Source organism: Microtus oregoni, unplaced genomic scaffold (assembly GCF_018167655.1).
Source record: "Microtus oregoni isolate MIOR12 unplaced genomic scaffold, Mior012 000064F_ref0000363, whole genome shotgun sequence".
Lineage (NCBI taxonomy): Eukaryota > Metazoa > Chordata > Mammalia > Rodentia > Cricetidae > Microtus > Microtus oregoni.
The window spans coordinates 9,868,620-9,886,231 of record NW_024543874.1 but is presented as its reverse complement, the minus strand read 5'-3'; the positions used below and the strand labels follow the sequence as shown (position 1 = coordinate 9,886,231).

Sequence of the window (17,612 nt, the reverse complement as noted above, 5' to 3'; positions counted from 1 at the left end):
GTCTCGAACTCACAGAGATCCGCCTGCCTCTGCCTCCCGAGTGCTGGGATTAAAGGCGTGCGCCACCACCGCCCGGCTCACACACCTTGTTTTTGAGACAGACTTTTGCTCTGGCCTAATGCTCTCACCAAGTAGGCAAGTTAGACTGGCCATTTTTTTCCAAGAAAACCCTTGAAATATTTTATGTTATTATTAAATATACTACATATTATGATACAATGTGCCATTCATAAACTATAAATGTGATATGTTAAAATTAATTCTAGTATGGTGTCAGGGTGACATGATAATGGGATGTTATTATGTAGTTGCTGAATACACCATATTGTTGCAGTATGTTGTAACTTTAAATAACATCAAAAGAAAAAGAAAGCTTTCTCAACTGGCGCTGTCTTCTGGTGTCCTAAGAAAGCCAAGGCAAACTGCTTATACGACCCGAGGTTTCTGGGCTAACTGAAGATGCATGCAGGTTTGGAAACATGTGAGAGGGTACAGACGAAGGCTGGGGTGACTGTTCAGTCTCCTTTCTGTTGCTGTGGTAGGAATCACGATGTGTAGAAGAATGAGTCTATTTGGGTAAGTTCCAGAGGAGAGTCCATGATGCCGGGGAGACATGGTAGCTGTGACCCTTGCAGGAAGCTGAGAGAGCACATCTCCAACCAGAAACACAAAGTAGGGAGAGTGAATTGGAAATGGGACAAGGCAATAACCTCTCAAATCTTGCCTCAGGAGATGTACTTCCTTTAGCAAGGTTGCCCCTCCCCATAACCTCCCTAAAGAGTGCCATCAGCTAGAGACCAAGTGTTCAAAACCTTGAACCTACGGGGGCCTCCGCTCAAACCACCGCAGCGACACTAACAAGTCTTTCAAGTCTTCTGAGTGGTTCTGCTGAAAGGGAGTTTGCGCAGGCAGGAGCCACAGCTGAGGTTTTAGTTATATGGTAAGCAAGCACACATATAGCACCTGCCACCTCTGGAGACAGAATACCCCATGATGCATCTGTTCTGCTGAGCCTTCGCAGAGATGAGGTAGAGTTTCCATGCATTTCCAAGCCTTTTAGTAGACATTAAAGCAAGGGCAGATAGATACACACTGACCTCTAAATCTATTTTTTGAACTAAATTGAAGAATCCCAGGTAGGTTTAACAGAGGTGTGATATTGCAAAAATAGACAGGGTCTATTTTTTTTTTTTTTGGAAAGGCTAACAAAGGAAGCACCTTGTCTCTACGGAAGTACATGATGATGTAATGTTTCCTGGAAGCACCTTGTCAAGACCCTCAACAAAGGTATGAAAGTAAACTGTAGAGTGTCTTCTTCCACCAAGTGTGTTCCTAGGTCACCTCAAGCCCCCTTCAGAATCGGGGCTCCCCGAAGAGTCTCGCACCCAGTTATCCTACGGAATAATGCTCCGGGTGAACGCGTATGTGGAGTCCGTCTGGGTGACTTACAGACCTAAGTTTCCGTTTCCGGTTTGCTGCTGCTCTCGTGGACTGCTTGAGTCTTTCTCCAGGAGGAGGCGGTACCTTTCCCCTTTGTTCATGCTCACAGGCTTCCATGCCCTGCTTGACAAGGGCAGCCAAGGGAGAAGCTTGGACATGTCTGTGCGGTTTCCTTAGATCGACTCAGCTGTGCGATGGAGCTGACATTGACACATTCCTTTGTCCACAGCACTTAGTGGGCACCTAGGGCCAGACGCCTTTTGAGATGCTGGCTGTATGCCGGTAAAAACAACAAGCCAAATATCTGCCTTGCTGTGGATTATTTTGTGGCGGGGAACAGGAAAAGAGCCCTATAAACGTTGGACTACATCAACGGGTGCTATGAAGAAAATAAAGCTGAGCACTGGGCTAGAAGGCACGGGAACGGTGTGGCAGGCCAAATAACAGACCCAAAGGTGATCTGTCTTTAATCCCCTCAGTCTGGGAGTGTTATCTTTGATGATGTCTACTATAAATTGTGATGTGAGAGGGTTGGAGAGGACCTGAGTTCAGTTCCCAGCATCTACATTGGGCAACTCATGTCTGCCCTCTACTGGTCTCATCAGGCACCTGCATGCATGCACATGTGCACGTGTGTGTGTACACACTTACACATATAAACATAAACAAAACATAAATATTAAAATAGTTTTGACGTGAAGAGATCAAATTGGTGAAAATAGTTATAAACCAAAATATGATAGCCTAGAAAATTTCTAGATAAAGATAAAAAAAGGAAGAAAACAGCTTCGATTTTTAGTGTGAAACTAGGAAGAATGAGAGAAGCAACATGGGGGGTTTCTGAGAGTGCAGACGTGAAAGCCCATCCTTTTACGGAGCCTGGCGATGTACCTGCTCCAGCGTCACCCGTGCGATGGTTCATCTTCCTTGTCACCGCGACTGGACTTGGAATTGCCTAGAAGACATACCTCCCGGCATCTGGAGATGCTGGCTGAGGAAAACACACCCTCAGTGTGAGGGGCAGCATGGGCGAGGGTCTTAGACTGAATAAGAGGAGAAGGAAGCTGAGCATCAGTTGTAATCTCTCTGCTTCCTGACCACAGAGGCAATGCGATCGCTGCCTCATGTTCCTGTGGCCACAGCTAGCTCTGCTTCCCGCCGCAACGGACCAGTTCCTCAAACCACACGGCAAGATAAACCCTCAAGAAGCTGTGAGGTGTTTCACCACAGTCAGAGGGAAGGACCTCCTACACCCCAGGGACATACCAGAAACTCGGTCGGCAATGCACAGTGTTAGAGGTGGGGCCTTCACAAGGTGAGAGAACAGATAGCTGCTGTTACTGACTGAGCGGGTTGGTTGTCATGGGAGTGGGCTCCTGAGAAGAGAACCTAAGGGCCCCACTCGCCTTCTCCCTCTCCCTCTCCTGTGTCCTTGCTCCTGTTGTGTTTGCTGTCCGCCATCCGTTATGAAGGTTCTCATCAGGCTTGAGCTCTTTGGCTTTGACTTCTCCACTTCTAGTATTATTAGAAGTAAATCTCTGTTCTTTATAAGTTCCCAGATCTGGAGTTGGGCATGATGGTGCCAGCCTACAATCCCAGGAATGGGGGAGCTGAGGGAAGATAATTACAAATGCCATGCCAGTCTAGACTATATAGCAAGGCCCTGTTTCCTCAAAACCAAACCAAAACCAACCAAACAAAAAAACAAAAAAAAAAAAAACATTGCCTACTCTGGAGAAAGCTGTTCTAACAGCACACTACATGGGAACGCACAAACTGTTACATAACATATCTGGGTGAGTCGTCCTCAGGCAAGGGGACTTGATCCTGCCGTCTGTCAGTGGGAGTTCACTTAACTTCACCTTCTGATTAGAGAAAGCCACTTTCTTTTCTGGTGTGTACATCCAAAGGGAACCATGTGTGTATTGCTGTTTGGAGACAGGGTCTGGAAGTCACCATGTAGTCAAGGGTGATCTATATTTTCTCAGTGCTGAGATCACAGGCTCATCACCAATCTTTATGACTGGCAGTAGGCCTGCCGTTTGGAAACTTTGGAAGTTCCTCACCACCTGGAGCCTAGATGACCGGTTTAACTTCCTTCGATGGGTACAGTTGCACAAGGTAACTCTTGTCCTAGCATAAGACGGTCATTGTAGGCGAACTTGGAAAAAGGCACTATAGCTTTAAGAAAGAATTAAACAGGCCTCAAGTAGACATAAGTTCTCCATTGCAAGTTCCCTGGGGTGAATGCCTTACCCAAAGGGTAGTCTGGGGTGGGGAGGTTTTTCCTTTTTGCCCCAGAAAGAATCAAAATATTGTTTCTGGTTTTTTAGTTTGTACTTGCTGGCACACACAGCGATCCTGGATTATCTGGGCACGGTCACCTGTGCCTTTATAAGTTGATTCAGGGAAATCCACACAGCAAAGTGACACTGAGGTTGGACACCATACTTTGCAGATGGTGGAAGGGGCCATGAGCCAAGGATGCGAGGACACAGCTACAGATGGGATGAGGCAGGGAAACAGGTTCTCCCTGGAGGAAGATGGCTGACCCCTCAGATACCGGGATTTTATCTCACTGAAGTTGTGGGCTTTTGAAGGGATAAGCGGAGTTGGTAAGCCTGCAAGGTGCTGATATTTTGTTCCAACAGCTCTGGAAGTTGTGGTGTGAGAATGGCAGAGCCAAATCAAAATTGGAATCCAGGCAAAGCCGACTGAAGCCTGAGAGGAACGGCAGGGCGTCATCTGGGCAGACAGGACGGCCACTCCAAAGACACTTGTGAAAGCAATTTGTGACAGGTCAGGGCTGAGTCCAGCAGGTATTCGTGATGCCTCAAAGTGGCTGGTGCAGTCAGTTCATTCTGTGGCATTGATTTGGATGCTATAAAAATCACAAGGGAGGTTTAGGGATGGAGCTCAGCTGGTAGAGTGCTTGCCAAGTATTCACAAACTCCTGGTCCAATCCCCAGCATCCTATGAGTGGGCTATGGTGGCATATACCTGCAATCCTAGTCTTAGGAGGTAGGGCCTGAGGATCAGAAGTTCAAGGCCATCCTTAGCTCCAAAATGAATTTGTGGCCAGTCTAGGTGAAGTGGAACCTTATCTGCCATCTGAAACACACACACACACACACACACACACACACACACACACACAGAGAGAGAGAGAGAGAGAGAGAGAGAGAGAGAGAGGCAAGGAAGTCATTTGCTGCCTGGTACAGTCTGGCCTTAGTCACCTTTAAAGGTGTCAAGCTGATTAAGGGGAGGAACAAGGTGGAAGCTGGAGAGGGGGCAGCTGCTTCGGGGCAGGCAGCAGAGCCCCCCTCCCCCGCGCGCAGACTGTCTTCCTCTGCAGGAAACCTGCAGACTTCCTTCCTACCAACTGCTTTCTGCTTCTTTCAGCAAATAGACTCTGGGAACTGGGTATGCAACAGAAAAGTGGTTCCTGTAGCAGAGCTGACATCCAATCTCTGCCCAGGCCTGGAGGCCTCTAGGGGCTTTGCCCTTCCTATGCAGTATTCATGTCTTCATGCTGCTGCAGCTATTTTTAGAACACCGGAGACGGAGCACTCTGATCGTTTCCACAGAAGCCATCAAGATCCTTTCCACCTAAGATGTTCACCTAGGAAAGGCAGGGACTCACTTTTATTGTTTTTGTTCTTTATGTTTTAGTGCTGGGGACAGAACTTAGGGCCTTGTATGTGCTCAGAAAGCACCGTCACTGAATTAGATCCTTAGCCTTTCTTTTCTTTTCTTTTCTTTTTTTTCCTTCATTCCTTCCTTCCTCTCTCTTTCCTTTTTTTTTTGATATGTGTGTGTGTTTTGTTTGTTTGTTTTGGGGGGGTGGGGGGAGGGAGAGTCTTGCTTTACAACCCAAGCTGGCTTCAAATCTAAGATCCTCCTGCCTCAGACTCTTGAGCGCCACCATTCCTAGTCTCTTGGTCTGGTTCCTATTGTAATGAGATACCTGAGATTGAGACTCTTATAAGGGAAGAGGCTGATTTTGGCTCACCATCCTGGAAGTTGGGAACTTCAAGGAGCCTTTTAGTATTTCCTATTGTGGAAGGCTTCAAGAGGAAATGCAGACATGTATGAAAGAGAAAATGAGAGGCATCCTTACTTTATAACAACCTGCTCTCTTAACAGCCCAGTCACTCTTAAAGCCTCCTATCCAAGGTTTCCCCATCTCCCCTCCACCACGCCTCTCCATGCAGGAGCTGGACCTGGCGGTCAGGGCATCTTTTAGAGGGGTATGCCATCTTCAGTCACACCAGACTTGCTTCATTGTGTCGGGGCTTCTGTGGAGGAGTTCCTTCCTCAACCTCAACAGATTCTTAGTTGGGTCAGATGTCTGTAACCAAAGCTGGATTAACCAGAGGAAAAGATGGCATTGCACACACACCCCATCTCACATACTGGTGGGAGACCCTCAGGGACGGTAGTCTCAACAAGATAGCTTCCAACTCCAGCCCATTCAGTATCTGCAATAAACAACAGGGAATTTCAATTTTTTATCATTAGTTTCCTACTGTGTTGGAGACCTAACCCAGGACTTCCTGAGCATTCATGCTACCACAAGCTCTACCCTCAGCACAAAAGGTGAAAGACCCTCTAGGGGTGGCAACTTGTGAAGGGTGTTAGCAGGCCATAAAGGGCAGCTAGTAAAGCTTCTTGAGGGTTTAATTTGGTACCATCTCCAGGCTCCTGGGGCCTCAAGCTGTCCTCAGTGCCTTTGCTCTCCCTGGTAGTGGGAGTCTTCTGTCTTGTAAATGTTTCTCCTGCTTTGAGGCTGAGCAGAACAGAGGGCCTTTCTGCAGCTACTCCTTAGTGGCCCTCAGCCCAGCAATCCTTTGTATTAAAAGCGACCTATTCAATGGGTGTCTCCCACTGCTTCCTCTTGTTCACCAGCTGGGAGAGCCACTGAGGCAGGGTTGTGTAGGATGTTACACCCAGGGGCTTGTCCTTTATCCAGGTCTGTGCAGGATGTGCCTTCTGCATTCTCTCCTGGAACATCTCTGGGGGTCCTGTAATCTGCCTCAGGCTCAGTCAGAGGCAGCAGTTACTACGGAATAGTTACAGGAAATCTACTCTGGTGAATTCTCCCTTCTCCTCTCCCAATCCCTTTTTTCCAGTTTTACAACAACCAGCCATTCAGAAATCATTAACAAGGATTTTAAAATTTTGTGGTAACTAACCTAAGAGGTATTTCCAATGATACACTATAATTAAAAGACACTTGCTATCCTCTCTCATTCGGGAAAACCAGCATGGACTACTTCTGTCTGGGTCATGAAGAAACTTGGTGCCTGCCTGCACAATGACAGGTGTTTTATACTGATTCAATATTTGTGGGATGTACTGACTAGTACTGCCTGGGCAGTCTTGGGGCTCCTTGCCTAGCAAAGTGGTATGTGGGTATCCTCAGATAGGCAGGGTCTCCAGAGACAGTTTTCATCCCCCAGCTGCTTACCCAGTTAGCCATGTAACTCAAAAGACCTGGCTTTTCAAGAAGAGAAAATAAATCTCCCAAGGCCGTCCAGTGGGCCCTTAGCCAGGTCTGGCTCTATACTGCTCCAGCAAAACTGTCAAAAGTTGGAACAGTCTGCACTAGGCTTAGATCACTTGGCCATTTGGCTGGTTGCTGGACCGTATCTCCCTACCTCTGACACTGTACAGGGTGAAGCCCCCAACTCTAAGCTTGCATTTCAAAGGCTCGAGTACAGAGTACTTAACTAGTACAAAAGCTCAAGAATCCTAGCCCAAGCCTTTTCCGCGCTGCCCCAGGACGGGTCCTTACGGCGGCGTTGTTCTTGGTTCCCGACGTAACTTAAAGGGAAACTTACACAATGTCCTGAGCCCTTGATGTCCTGCAGATGAAGGAGGAGGATGTCCTCAAATTCTTCACTGCAGGCACCCACTTAGGTGGCACCAACCTCGACTTCCAGATGGAGCAGTACATCTACAAAAGGAAAAGCGATGGCATCTACATCATCAATCTGAAGAGGACCTGGGAGAAGCTGCTGCTTGCAGCTCGGGCTATTGTTGCCATCGAGAACCCCGCTGATGTCAGCGTCATCTCCTCCAGGAACACTGGGCAGCGAGCCGTGCTGAAGTTTGCTGCCGCCCCTGGAGCCACTCCGATTGCTGGCCGTTTCACCCCAGGGACCTTCACTAACCAGATCCAGGCAGCCTTCAGGGAGCCATGGCTTCTAGTGGTGACCGATTCCAGGGCTGACCACCAGCCCCTCACAGAGGCGTCTTACGTGAACCTGCCCACCATTGCCCTGTGTAACACAGACTCACCTCTGCGCTATGTGGACATCGCCATCCCGTGCAACAACAAGGGAGCTCACTCAGTGGGCCTGATGTGGTGGATGCTGGCCCGTGAAGTACTCCGCATGCGTGGCACTATCTCCCGTGAGCACCCATGGGAGGTTATGCCTGATCTTTACTTCTACAGACACCCAAAAGAGATTGAGAAGGAAGAATAGCCTGCTGCTGAGAAGGCCGTGACCAAGGAGGAGTTTCAGGGCGAATGGACTGCACCAGCTCCTGAGTTCACTGCTGCTCAGCCAGAGGTGGCTGACTGGTCTGAGGGGGTGCAGGTGCCCTCGGTGCCCATCCAGCAGTTCCCTACTGAAGACTGGAGTGCCCAGCCAACCACTGAGGATTGGTCAGCAGCTCCCACAGCGCAGGCCACCGAGTGGGTTGGAGCCACCACTGAGTGGTCCTGAGCTCCTCTGCAGTCACCTGAGCAAAGGGAAAAAAGGTGGAAGGAAAATAAAGTTCCTACAAGCTAAAAAAAAAAAAAAAGAATCCTAGCCCAAGTCCCTGCCATTTCCTGCCCCCCCCCCCCCCGCAGCATCAAGGCTGGCACTGTTTCCTTATTGAGAAAAAAATGCAGGTAGTAGCTACTGAATGGGGGTGGTGGTGGGGAACAAGGTATTTTCTTCAGGGATGGGGAGAAAGGGAATGGTTTAGGGCTATGATCCTCCAGTACAGTTCCTCATATCATTATGACCCCCCCACCATAAAATTATTTCATTGCCACTTCATAACTGTAATCTTGCTATTGTTATGCTTCATAATGTAAATATCTGATATGCAGAATAGCTGATATGTTACCCTTAGAGGGGTTGAGATCCACGGTGGGAACTGGTTTAGGACCTTATTTAACCAAGGAGAGCGACTGATCACACATGTCATGAAGGAGACTCTTGGAGTTACAAATTCTGCTGGAGAAGCTCTTGCAAAAATGCTGTAATCAACTCCAGGGACCCTGAGGCATCAGCGCTGCACACTTATTAGCCACAGCATTTTACAGTTCACACTTACTCTGCTGGGCCCAGCACCTGATGTCCCCCTCCCCAGCTGCAGTGGTTAAGGGTGAAGCTGGGTAGCGCTTCCCCTGTTCCCATCACCTGCCATGCAGCAGGCTGGCCCTCCAGTTAGCCCTCTACCATCTCCAAGGCCCAGTTGTGTCATTTGTAAAATAAGAGCCAGAGAGTCTGTTTCCAAGGGCTGTTGAGGGGGTGAAATGAGATGTGTATGAGAGGGTTTTTGTTTTGTTTTGGGAGACAGGGTTTCTCTGTGTATTCCTGGTTGTCTTAGAGCTCACTGTGTAGCATCAGGCTGGCTTCGAACTCACAGAGAGCTGCCTGCCTCTGTCTCCAGAGTGCTGGCATTAAAGGTGTGCGCCATCACTGCCCAGCAGTGAGAATGGTTTATCATCACACTGAACACAAAATTAAGTCACCCTGAGGGTTTAAGCATTTCTATAAAACGTGCAGGTGGAACTGGAAGGTCTTGCTGCATATTCTTCTACCACCATGCTGGACACAAGGTGCAGAGGTGCTCCATCCATGTCTGCTGTACTTAGGAAGAGCACAGGGTCTGCATGTAGACCACATAGCAGCGACTCCACAGTGAGAGGCAAGGTATGACCCAAACAGTGTGTCTATTCCATGGAGTGACACACCTCTGTTCTCTCCCAACACAAACAGGCCTTCAAATATTGACAAGTTCTAAAGTTCATGTGGACAAACAGAGGATTGATTCTAGATAAGTTTTACAAATCAAATTAAAACAAGACAGAATCGCTGTAGGGACTATGGAAACTGAGGTGCTAAAACTCACTTTCTGCAATGAAACTATAAACATAAAGAGTGACTAGGGATGGAGGAGGTGACTTTCTAAACACAAATCTAAAGGCAACACCAGAAAGGAAAGGATGGGCAGGTTTTAGCACATAAAACCAAAATTTTCTCACTTCAAAAATTAAAGTTACTGAGTGTGGTGGGTATGCCTGTAATCAGGTTTGAGTTTGGCTACAGAGTGGGACCTTGCCAACACCCCCACCCCCCCAACAAGAACAGTCCAGGGAAAAACATTTTTCACATACCTGACAGCTTAACCCCAAACAACAAAACCAACTTCCCAACCTTGAAACTGGGCAAAGGACAAATTCTCAAAAGTCATAGAATAAACTGGTAAAAAAAAATCACCTGAAACAGTTCAGCAAACCAGCAATCCAAGAAACAAACCTAAAACAAAGCAATTAAAATTGGGAAAATAGCTCATGGTGTCAAGGGAATGGGAAAACGGTTATTTCTCAGGGATAACATGGATGATCATTTAAAAATATATAACTTGTCTTTGACCATCTGTTTCCACCTCCAAAAGTTTGATATGGAGGATGTCCAAAGAAGCAATAATCTATAGGGATACAAATTTTGTAATCTATTTATGCAGCCATCAAAATATATGAAAGAATATATAAAAGAGCAATGAAATGGCAGAAGACAATATCTTACGGGCAGAGCCAGCACATACAGTTGCAAGGGATTACCTCAGGCAACCCCAACATAAAATGCTACTCTGCACATCAGAGTATGTCACAACATTGGATGTAACTGACTCTAGGAGGCTAAGACATGAGAGGGCTAGATGGCCCTCTATTCCTACGTGTGAGACAGATTTTTAAAGTGTTTTTAAAATAATTGTACAATTCAAAACTTGTTTCTGTTGAAAGCATGAAAGGACACGAAATTGCACTGGTCTGGAAGCTCCAAGATGGGGTTCCTTTAAAGCCAAGGCCACCTGCTAGTGGATGAGTCATCAGCACAGGCTTGCACCTGCCCCCGCAGACGCCACACTGGCTGCCGTGAGTTTCCAAGTGTAAATGACCCACTTGTGCTAACAGCCACCTGGGCCTCTCCTGCAGCTCTAGAGCGCGGGCAACTCCGGATCTTAGTTGTGGGAATAGAGGGCTTTGTAGAGTTCACAGTCGCGGGCCATTCATTCTCCGTCCAGGTGCGTGCGGGGTGCACTCTGCGGCCCTGGTGAGCCGGTGCCCCGCAGCAGCCCCAAGCTGGAGCGGCCTGGGCAAAGCTCCGGGCTCGACGCCAGGGGAACCGTCGGCGCCCGGACCAGTTCTCTCAGGCTCTGAGTCTTTAAAAAGCCAGTGCAGGTGGGTCAGATGCAGTGACCACAGCCTGGCCACGAGGTGGCCCAGCCAGGGGCGAGCGTCCTTTGCAGAGACACTGTGTTGAGAAACTGGAGCACCGGCCGGTGCCAAAATTCGAGCTGGTGGCTGCCATGGCAACGGAGCCGGGGGCCCTCCCCGGCCGTGCGCCCAAGCCAGAGAGAAGCGCGGGTGACCTGGCCCGCCCCGCCCCCAGGCCGCGGCCGCCTAGCCGAGACTGACCCTCCGCAGCTCCTGTAGTCACGTGGCGCTGGGAACCCGGAGGGGGGAGGTTGGGGACGGGCCTGGCAGTTGTGAACTCGAACCTGCCGCTGTCGCCACGGCGGGGTGGGGAGCGGGCCGCAGAGGCCGGCCTGGGGCTTCATGGATGGGCGCCGCGTCCCCGCAGGGCACACGGGAAAGGTATGGCCCGAGCAGGGGCGCGGGGGCCACCGAGGGCGCGCGGGGGCAGCTCCACCTGCGGGGCGCGTGACCGTGAGTGTGTGCGGTTGTGGGGTTCGCGCGCGCGCGGTGTGTGTGTGGGGGGGGGGCGGAGTGCTGCGGCGCAGGGCTAGCGCACCTGCGCACAGGCTCCGTGGGCTGCGCTGTGCGTGGGACCCCAGATGGCTCGCTCCCCTCGTAGCAGCCGGTCCAGCGTGCCAACGAACGAGGACAGAGGACACGCACCAATACAAAAGGGGGGGTGTGGGCCTGCTGCCACCCGAGGCTGTCCTAGATCCCCAAGGGGATCCCGGCCGGGTCCTGGGCACACTGTCGCACCCTGCGAAGACCTTCGGGGAAACAGGCCTGGAATTTCTGTTGCGAGAAGAGTCGGGGGAAGGGGAGCCGGCAGGGATTCCAGAGTTCCTGCCTAGGTCGGCCTTTGGCTACCGAGGAAGATCTTTGCCACAGATCAAGAATTCTTCTGTGACCCTACTTGGCGATGAGGTGGCCCCCAAAGGCAGCACTGTGCTTCCTAGTGAAGGGCCATATCCATGCTTTAGTCCCGTGTCCATTAGGGCATTCTGCCAGACCGAGGTGTGGAGCTTAAGGCTGAAGCCTGTGGCTTTGAATGGGGGAGGGACTAGGTGACCACACAAAGCGCCCCTGGCAGAGCGCAGAGCCTCACATAGGTTTTCTCTCCCTTCCCCAGGTAAGGCTGACCTCTCTGCAGTTAGAGGTCTGAGCTCTGCCATGGGGATAGGGATGTCTTTATTGCTCCAGTTTTCTCTGACATCCGGGGGCTACCGGAGTGTGGGCCGAAGTAGGCGCTGCAGAAGTATCCCCAGAAACATCCCCAGAAGGAGCTGGAAAAAGCCTCATCCCCAGCTCTGCAGTTTCCAGGGTAGAGTTTGGCCTTTCGTGTGTCCTCATACCAACCCCCAACTCCAGTGCCCAGGTCTCCCTTGATGGCAGGGCAGGAGCTTAGTGGTCAAGGAATCCATTCTGTATCATGGGGTCCCTGGGTTCAGCCAGTGGGGGTGGGTAGTCCCCCAGAAGAGATTCAGGAGGTTGTGCCTGGACAGATCCTGTGAGCAGACATGGAAGGTCCCTGGGGAGTCTCACTGCCACTCCAGAACTCACTCTGTGTAGGAGGCTCTCAGGAATCTGGGCTCCCCTCTTGTGGTATAGCTGAACATGGGGCAGCCCTTGGCCAGGTTTGGGCAGGACCAGGCAAGGGACTGAGATCACAATCTCGTCTTCCCTCCTCTTTCCTTACTCCAACAATCCCTAGCACCCCTAGGAGATGCTGAGCCAGGGATTCCCCCTACTGCCTGCGCAGCAAACTGTGGGTGTTCCTTGGATTGAGAAGCACTTTCCTTCCCCCAATGTCCCAATCGCAATTGCTTAGGTGTGGGTGACAAGGGCTGACAGGACAAATGTGGGCCGTCTGGACAGGTGGTGGCCTGGCATTAGTCTGTGCTAGGAGAGGCACCTTGCTCTCTTCCTGTTCTGAAGAAGTGCTGTTCCCACTTGCCCTCCAGGCTCAAAGCTGAGGTGTGTGTGGTGGGGAGCTGAAAGTACCTTCCTCAAGGCTTTAGTCAGATGGTTTTTGAGATGTTTGCACACCTCCATGTTAAGAGGAACACACTGGCCTGAGGGTTCACAAGACCTGTCCCCCGGCCTGGGTCACCTCAGGCAAGTACTGCCACCATTGGAAGTGCCACACTTGCTTCATGTGGCAAGCAGGGAGCTCTGATGTGGCAGAAGGAAGTGGTTGTCACGCAATAGCCCAGGCACAGTAGGGAGATGAAGAATATTTCTGTAAGTCCTTCCTGACACTAGGCTAGGTACCATGTGAGAACCCCAGGAGTGTCAGCATGCCTCCCTCTGGAAGTTTCCAGGGCAATAACGATAGAAAACAAGAAGATTCTTTGAAATGTTATTTAGAAACTCAAAGACCAATATATAGACTAGAATGGTGCTAGCAGTTCCTAGAGGGAAGCTTTCTTCTTCCTTGGGGTTAGAAGGGAGAAACTGGGCTTAGTTCCTGCAGTGACTGTGATTTTCCACCCTCAGCAGAGGAAGAACCGATGTTGGAACCGCGCTGCAGGGGCACCATGGCCATGGGCCCAGCCCAGCCCAGGCTCCTTTCTGGGCCCTCCCAGGAGTCCTCCCAGCCCAACAGAGGGTTGAGGCACCAGGGCAAGTCAGTAGCTCAGCCAGGAGGCCAAGCCCCAGGCAAGGCCCATCGCTGTGCCCACTGTCGGAGGAGCTTCCCAGGCTGGGTAGCCCAGTGGCTTCACACTCGGCGGTGCCAGGCGCGGCTGCCGCTGTCCTGCCAAGAGTGCAACCAGCGCTTTCGCCACGCCCCCTTCTTAGCGCTGCACCTTCAGGTTCATGCCTCTGCCGTCCCTGATCTGGGTTTCACTTGCCACCTCTGTGGGCATAGCTTCCGAGGCTGGGTAGCCCTGGTACTGCACCTGCGGGCTCACTCAGCTGCAAAACGGCCCATCACTTGTCCCGAATGCGACAGACGTTTCTGGCGACAAAAGCAGCTTCGAGCTCATCTGCGGAGGTGCCATCCCCCTGCCCCTGAGGCCAGGCCCTTCATATGCGGCAACTGTGGTTGGAGCTTTGCCCAGTGGGACCAGTTGGTTGTTCACAAGCGGGTGCATGTAGCCGAGGCCCTGGAGGAGGCAGCTGTCAAGGCTCTGGGTCCCCGGCCTAGGGGCCGTCCTGCTGTGACTGCCCCCAGGCCCGGTGGAGATGCCGTGGACCGCCCCTTCCAGTGTGCCTGCTGCGGCAAGCGCTTCCGCCACAAGCCCAACCTGATCGCCCACCGCCGCGTGCACACTGGCGAGCGACCACACCAGTGCCCGGAGTGCGGGAAGCGCTTCACCAACAAACCCTACCTAACTTCGCACCGGCGCATACACACTGGCGAGAAGCCTTATCCGTGCACCGAGTGTGGCCGCCGTTTCCGCCACAAACCCAACCTATTGTCCCACAGCAAAATCCACAAGCGTTTGGAGATCTCGGCGCAGGCTGCCCCCGGCATTGGAAGCCCTCAGATTTCAACGGAGCCCATGGTGCAACCTGCAATGGGGGCTCTGGGGTCTCCGCGGACCCCGGCCGAGGCATCTGTGCCCTTGTACAGCTGCGCCGACTGTGGCCGCAGCTTCCGCCTCGAGCGCTTCCTGAGGCTGCACCAGCGACAGCACACGGGAGAGCGGCCCTTCACCTGCCCTGAGTGCGGCAAGAACTTCGGCAAGAAGACGCACCTGGTGGCTCACTCGCGCGTGCACTCGGGTGAGCGGCCTTTTGCCTGTGAGGAGTGTGGGCGCCGCTTCTCACAGGGCAGCCACCTGGCAGCCCATCGGCGCGACCATGCGCCAGAGAGGCCCTTCGTGTGTCCCGACTGTGGCAAGGCTTTCCGCCACAAGCCCTACCTGGCTGCACACCGGCGCATCCACACTGGCGAGAAGCCCTACGTGTGTCCAGATTGTGGCAAAGCCTTCAGTCAAAAGTCCAACCTGGTGTCGCACCGGCGTATCCACACTGGTGAGCGGCCTTACGCCTGCCCCGACTGTGACCGCAGCTTCAGCCAGAAGTCCAACCTTATCACACACCGAAAGAGCCACATCCGGGATGGCGCCTTCTGCTGTGCTATCTGTGGGCAGACCTTTGACGATGAGGATCGACTCCTGATGCACCAGAAGAAGCACGATGCCTAAGGGGCCATAGGCCGAGGGAAACAGGCCTGGATGTCCTTGGCAACAGTGTGCCAGTGGGCCCTGTGGGGGTGCCTACATTGACGCTACTGGAGGGACAGGTGGGGATGCCAGAGGGATAGAAGAAGCAGAGTGATGTGGGCTCTGTTTAGGAAGGGAGTTTCCCTAAATGGTCAGGGAATCCATTTTAGTATGCAGGGACCTGGCTTTGAGCTAGCCGGCCCCCAACTGGTTTTTCTAAGGGTCAATCAGACTACCCTGTACCCTGGAAAAGTAGCAATAGCAGCTCCATCTACCCTTGGAGTCCTCAGCTAGAGGAGCCACCAGCGGAAGGGAGCCACTCCATCCTCTGGTGTTAACGCCTTAAAGTCCCAGTCTTTACTATGAGTTACTTCAGGTCAGTTTTTTGGAAGTCGGTGTGGTATAGTCATTAGTAAATGAATCCTGGGGCAGGGAAAGTGGGCCAGCTGGATACACCTTGGTGAACCTGCTGGCCTTGTTAGACAGCAGGAGAGGTGAAGCTGAGCTTGCTCTTTCTTTCTTTCTTTCTTTCTCTCTCTCTCTCTCTCCCTCCCTCCCTCCTTCCTTCCTTCCTTCCTTCCTCTTCTTCCTCTCTCCCTCTCCCCCTCTTTTTCTCTTTCTCTCTCTCTCCCTCTCCCCTTCTCTCCCTCTCCCTCTCCCCCTCCCTCTCAGTATCCTTCCACAATGCCTCCTGCGTAGGTACCAGATGTGGAGAGGCCCCACCCACGGTTAGAAATTCCATCTACTTCTTGCAGGTTGTCCTTCCAGGACATCTATTTACTCCTGCACCCGCCTGGCTTTATCTGCCCTCTCTCCCCGGTACAGGGCTTACCTGACTCTCCCCAACTCTTTCTAGAGCATCAGGAGTTATGGAAAGAATAGTCCACTGGTGCTGGGAGACTGGCTGCAGGGAAAGTCCTGGGCAGATTTCCAGGTGTGGATGCCAGCCTCTACCATGCACCTGGGTCTACTGTAGGGTGATTCTAACTGTTAAAATCCTTACTTATAATGATTGGTTTCTGTTTTCCTATAATTTCTGCCTACTGGATCTTGTTTTGTTCTGTGGATCGAAACAGAACAACCATTTCCCCTCCTTTTCAAACTAGAGAATAAAGAATTGGTTTTAGAACTAGTAGCTGTCCGTGTTCCTTTCTGTGGGATTCATGGTGATGGGAAGGCACATCACTCTTGTTTCCTGAAGTCAGGCTGGGGGCTTTGACAGCAGCTGAGTACCCTATACTCTCCTCCAGTCCTCGCTGGAGGCAGAGCTAGCCACACTTGAGCGTGAGCAGATTCAGAGGGCTGGCAAAAAAGCACTGGAGAACAGGATGCTTATTTTGGAATCAAAGTCTTAAAATTGGACCCAAGACAGTCATTGTTTTTCTTCCAACGTCAGCCTTCATGTCACATCTCTGAGAGCCTCATTTGAAGGGTGGCGATCTTTACATGCTTTGGTTACATCTGCAGCTTTGTCAGGGTCATTGTCATGAAAAAAGGGGTCTCTGGGAAAAGACATGTTCTGAGCAGCAAAGATAGCTTTCAGCCTACATCCCCCAACCCTGATTACAGATACACACAGACATGATCTCAGCCTTCTCTGGGGTCAGCTCAGAGTCAGTAGGTTCTCAGAGGGGAGAAGGGCTAGTTTGATTTGCCTGGTAGGGCCTCGCTGGTTGGCCAGCTGCAGGTCCATCATTGGTAGCTTCACACACAGCTGAGTACTGTTCTTGTTGGACACCAATGGCCTCTTGCCTGTCATCTCTGCATCAGTCCCTACACTGAGTGCTGCATAAGAATGAACTCTTTCTTTGTGAATGAACTTTGCTGAGAAGTTCTACCTGATAGGCTTCCCTGAGTGCTTGACTTCTCCCTTTAAATTCATGCACACTCTTGCACACGACCCGTTAATGCTGATTACTAGAGGCTGACTTGAGACCCCAGTCAGTCTGCCCCTGCCCCCTTTTCTCTTTAAGATGTGTGTCTGTATGTGTTTGCTTTGATGTATGCCTGTGTATATGTGTGTACCTGGTACTCATGGGGGTTAAACCAGAAGATGGTATTAGACCCCCTGGACCTGGAATTATAGATGGATGTGAGCCACCATGTGAATTCTAGGAACCAAACCCAAGTCTTTTGTAAGAGCAGAAAGTGCTCTTAACTGGTCAGTCATCTCCCCAACTCCCCTTTTCATTCTTGACTATCACTACACACGAAACAATAAATAAATAGATAAATAAATAAATAAATTTAATACACTACTTATTTGGTTATAACATACTGAGATTGGGGAGATGGCTCAGTTTGTAGAACACATGCCTTGTAAGCATGAGAATTGGAGTTTGTGTCCCAGAGACCATGTGGAAAGCTGAGTATGGTGGCTCACAGTTGTGATCCCACAGGTAGTGAGATCCTGCTGTCTTGCTGCTCAACTCAGCCTAGACAACTTGATGAAGTTCAAGGCTAATCACAGACCCTGTCTTAACAAAGATGGGAGGTGCTGGAAGATAACTAAT

At 51.0% G+C, this 17,612-nt stretch overlaps 1 protein-coding gene and 1 pseudogene across 6 annotated transcripts; both read left to right on the top strand.

Annotated features, from left to right (window-relative positions):
• Window positions 1-7,286: 7,286 nt before the first annotated feature.
• LOC121440003 lies at window positions 7,287-8,189 on the top strand (annotated as a pseudogene).
• Window positions 8,190-10,688: 2,499 nt separating this feature from the next.
• Window positions 10,689-16,231, top strand: Repin1 (replication initiator 1). 6 transcript variants are annotated; one of them, XM_041640626.1, is made up of 3 exons: window positions 10,689-11,326; window positions 12,128-12,248; window positions 13,427-16,231. In XM_041640626.1, exons 1-3 carry the CDS (start codon window positions 11,288-11,290, stop codon window positions 15,079-15,081), a joined length of 1,815 nt encoding a protein of 604 aa, XP_041496560.1. In that variant the 5' UTR covers window positions 10,689-11,287; the 3' UTR covers window positions 15,082-16,231. The 6 variants fall into 6 exon arrangements, with proteins under 6 accessions (XP_041496560.1, XP_041496559.1, XP_041496562.1 ...); XM_041640625.1 differs by having other exon boundaries at window positions 13,424-16,231; XM_041640628.1 differs by having other exon boundaries at window positions 12,057-12,248.
• Window positions 16,232-17,612: the final 1,381 nt, after the last annotated feature.

What these genes read in the sequence shown, in the direction of transcription:
- Repin1 (XM_041640625.1), top strand. Translation starts at nt 11,288, where the DNA reads ATGGATGGGCGCCGCGTCCCCGCAGGGCACACGGGAAAG. An exon ending in CCGCAGGGCACACGGGAAAG is followed by an intron (nt 11,327 to 12,127) that starts GTATGGCCCGAG and finishes TTATTGCTCCAG; the next exon opens with TTTTCTCTGACATCCGGGGG. An exon ending in CCAGCTCTGCAGTTTCCAGG is followed by an intron (nt 12,249 to 13,423) that starts GTAGAGTTTGGC and finishes TTCCACCCTCAG; the next exon opens with CAGAGGAAGAACCGATGTTG.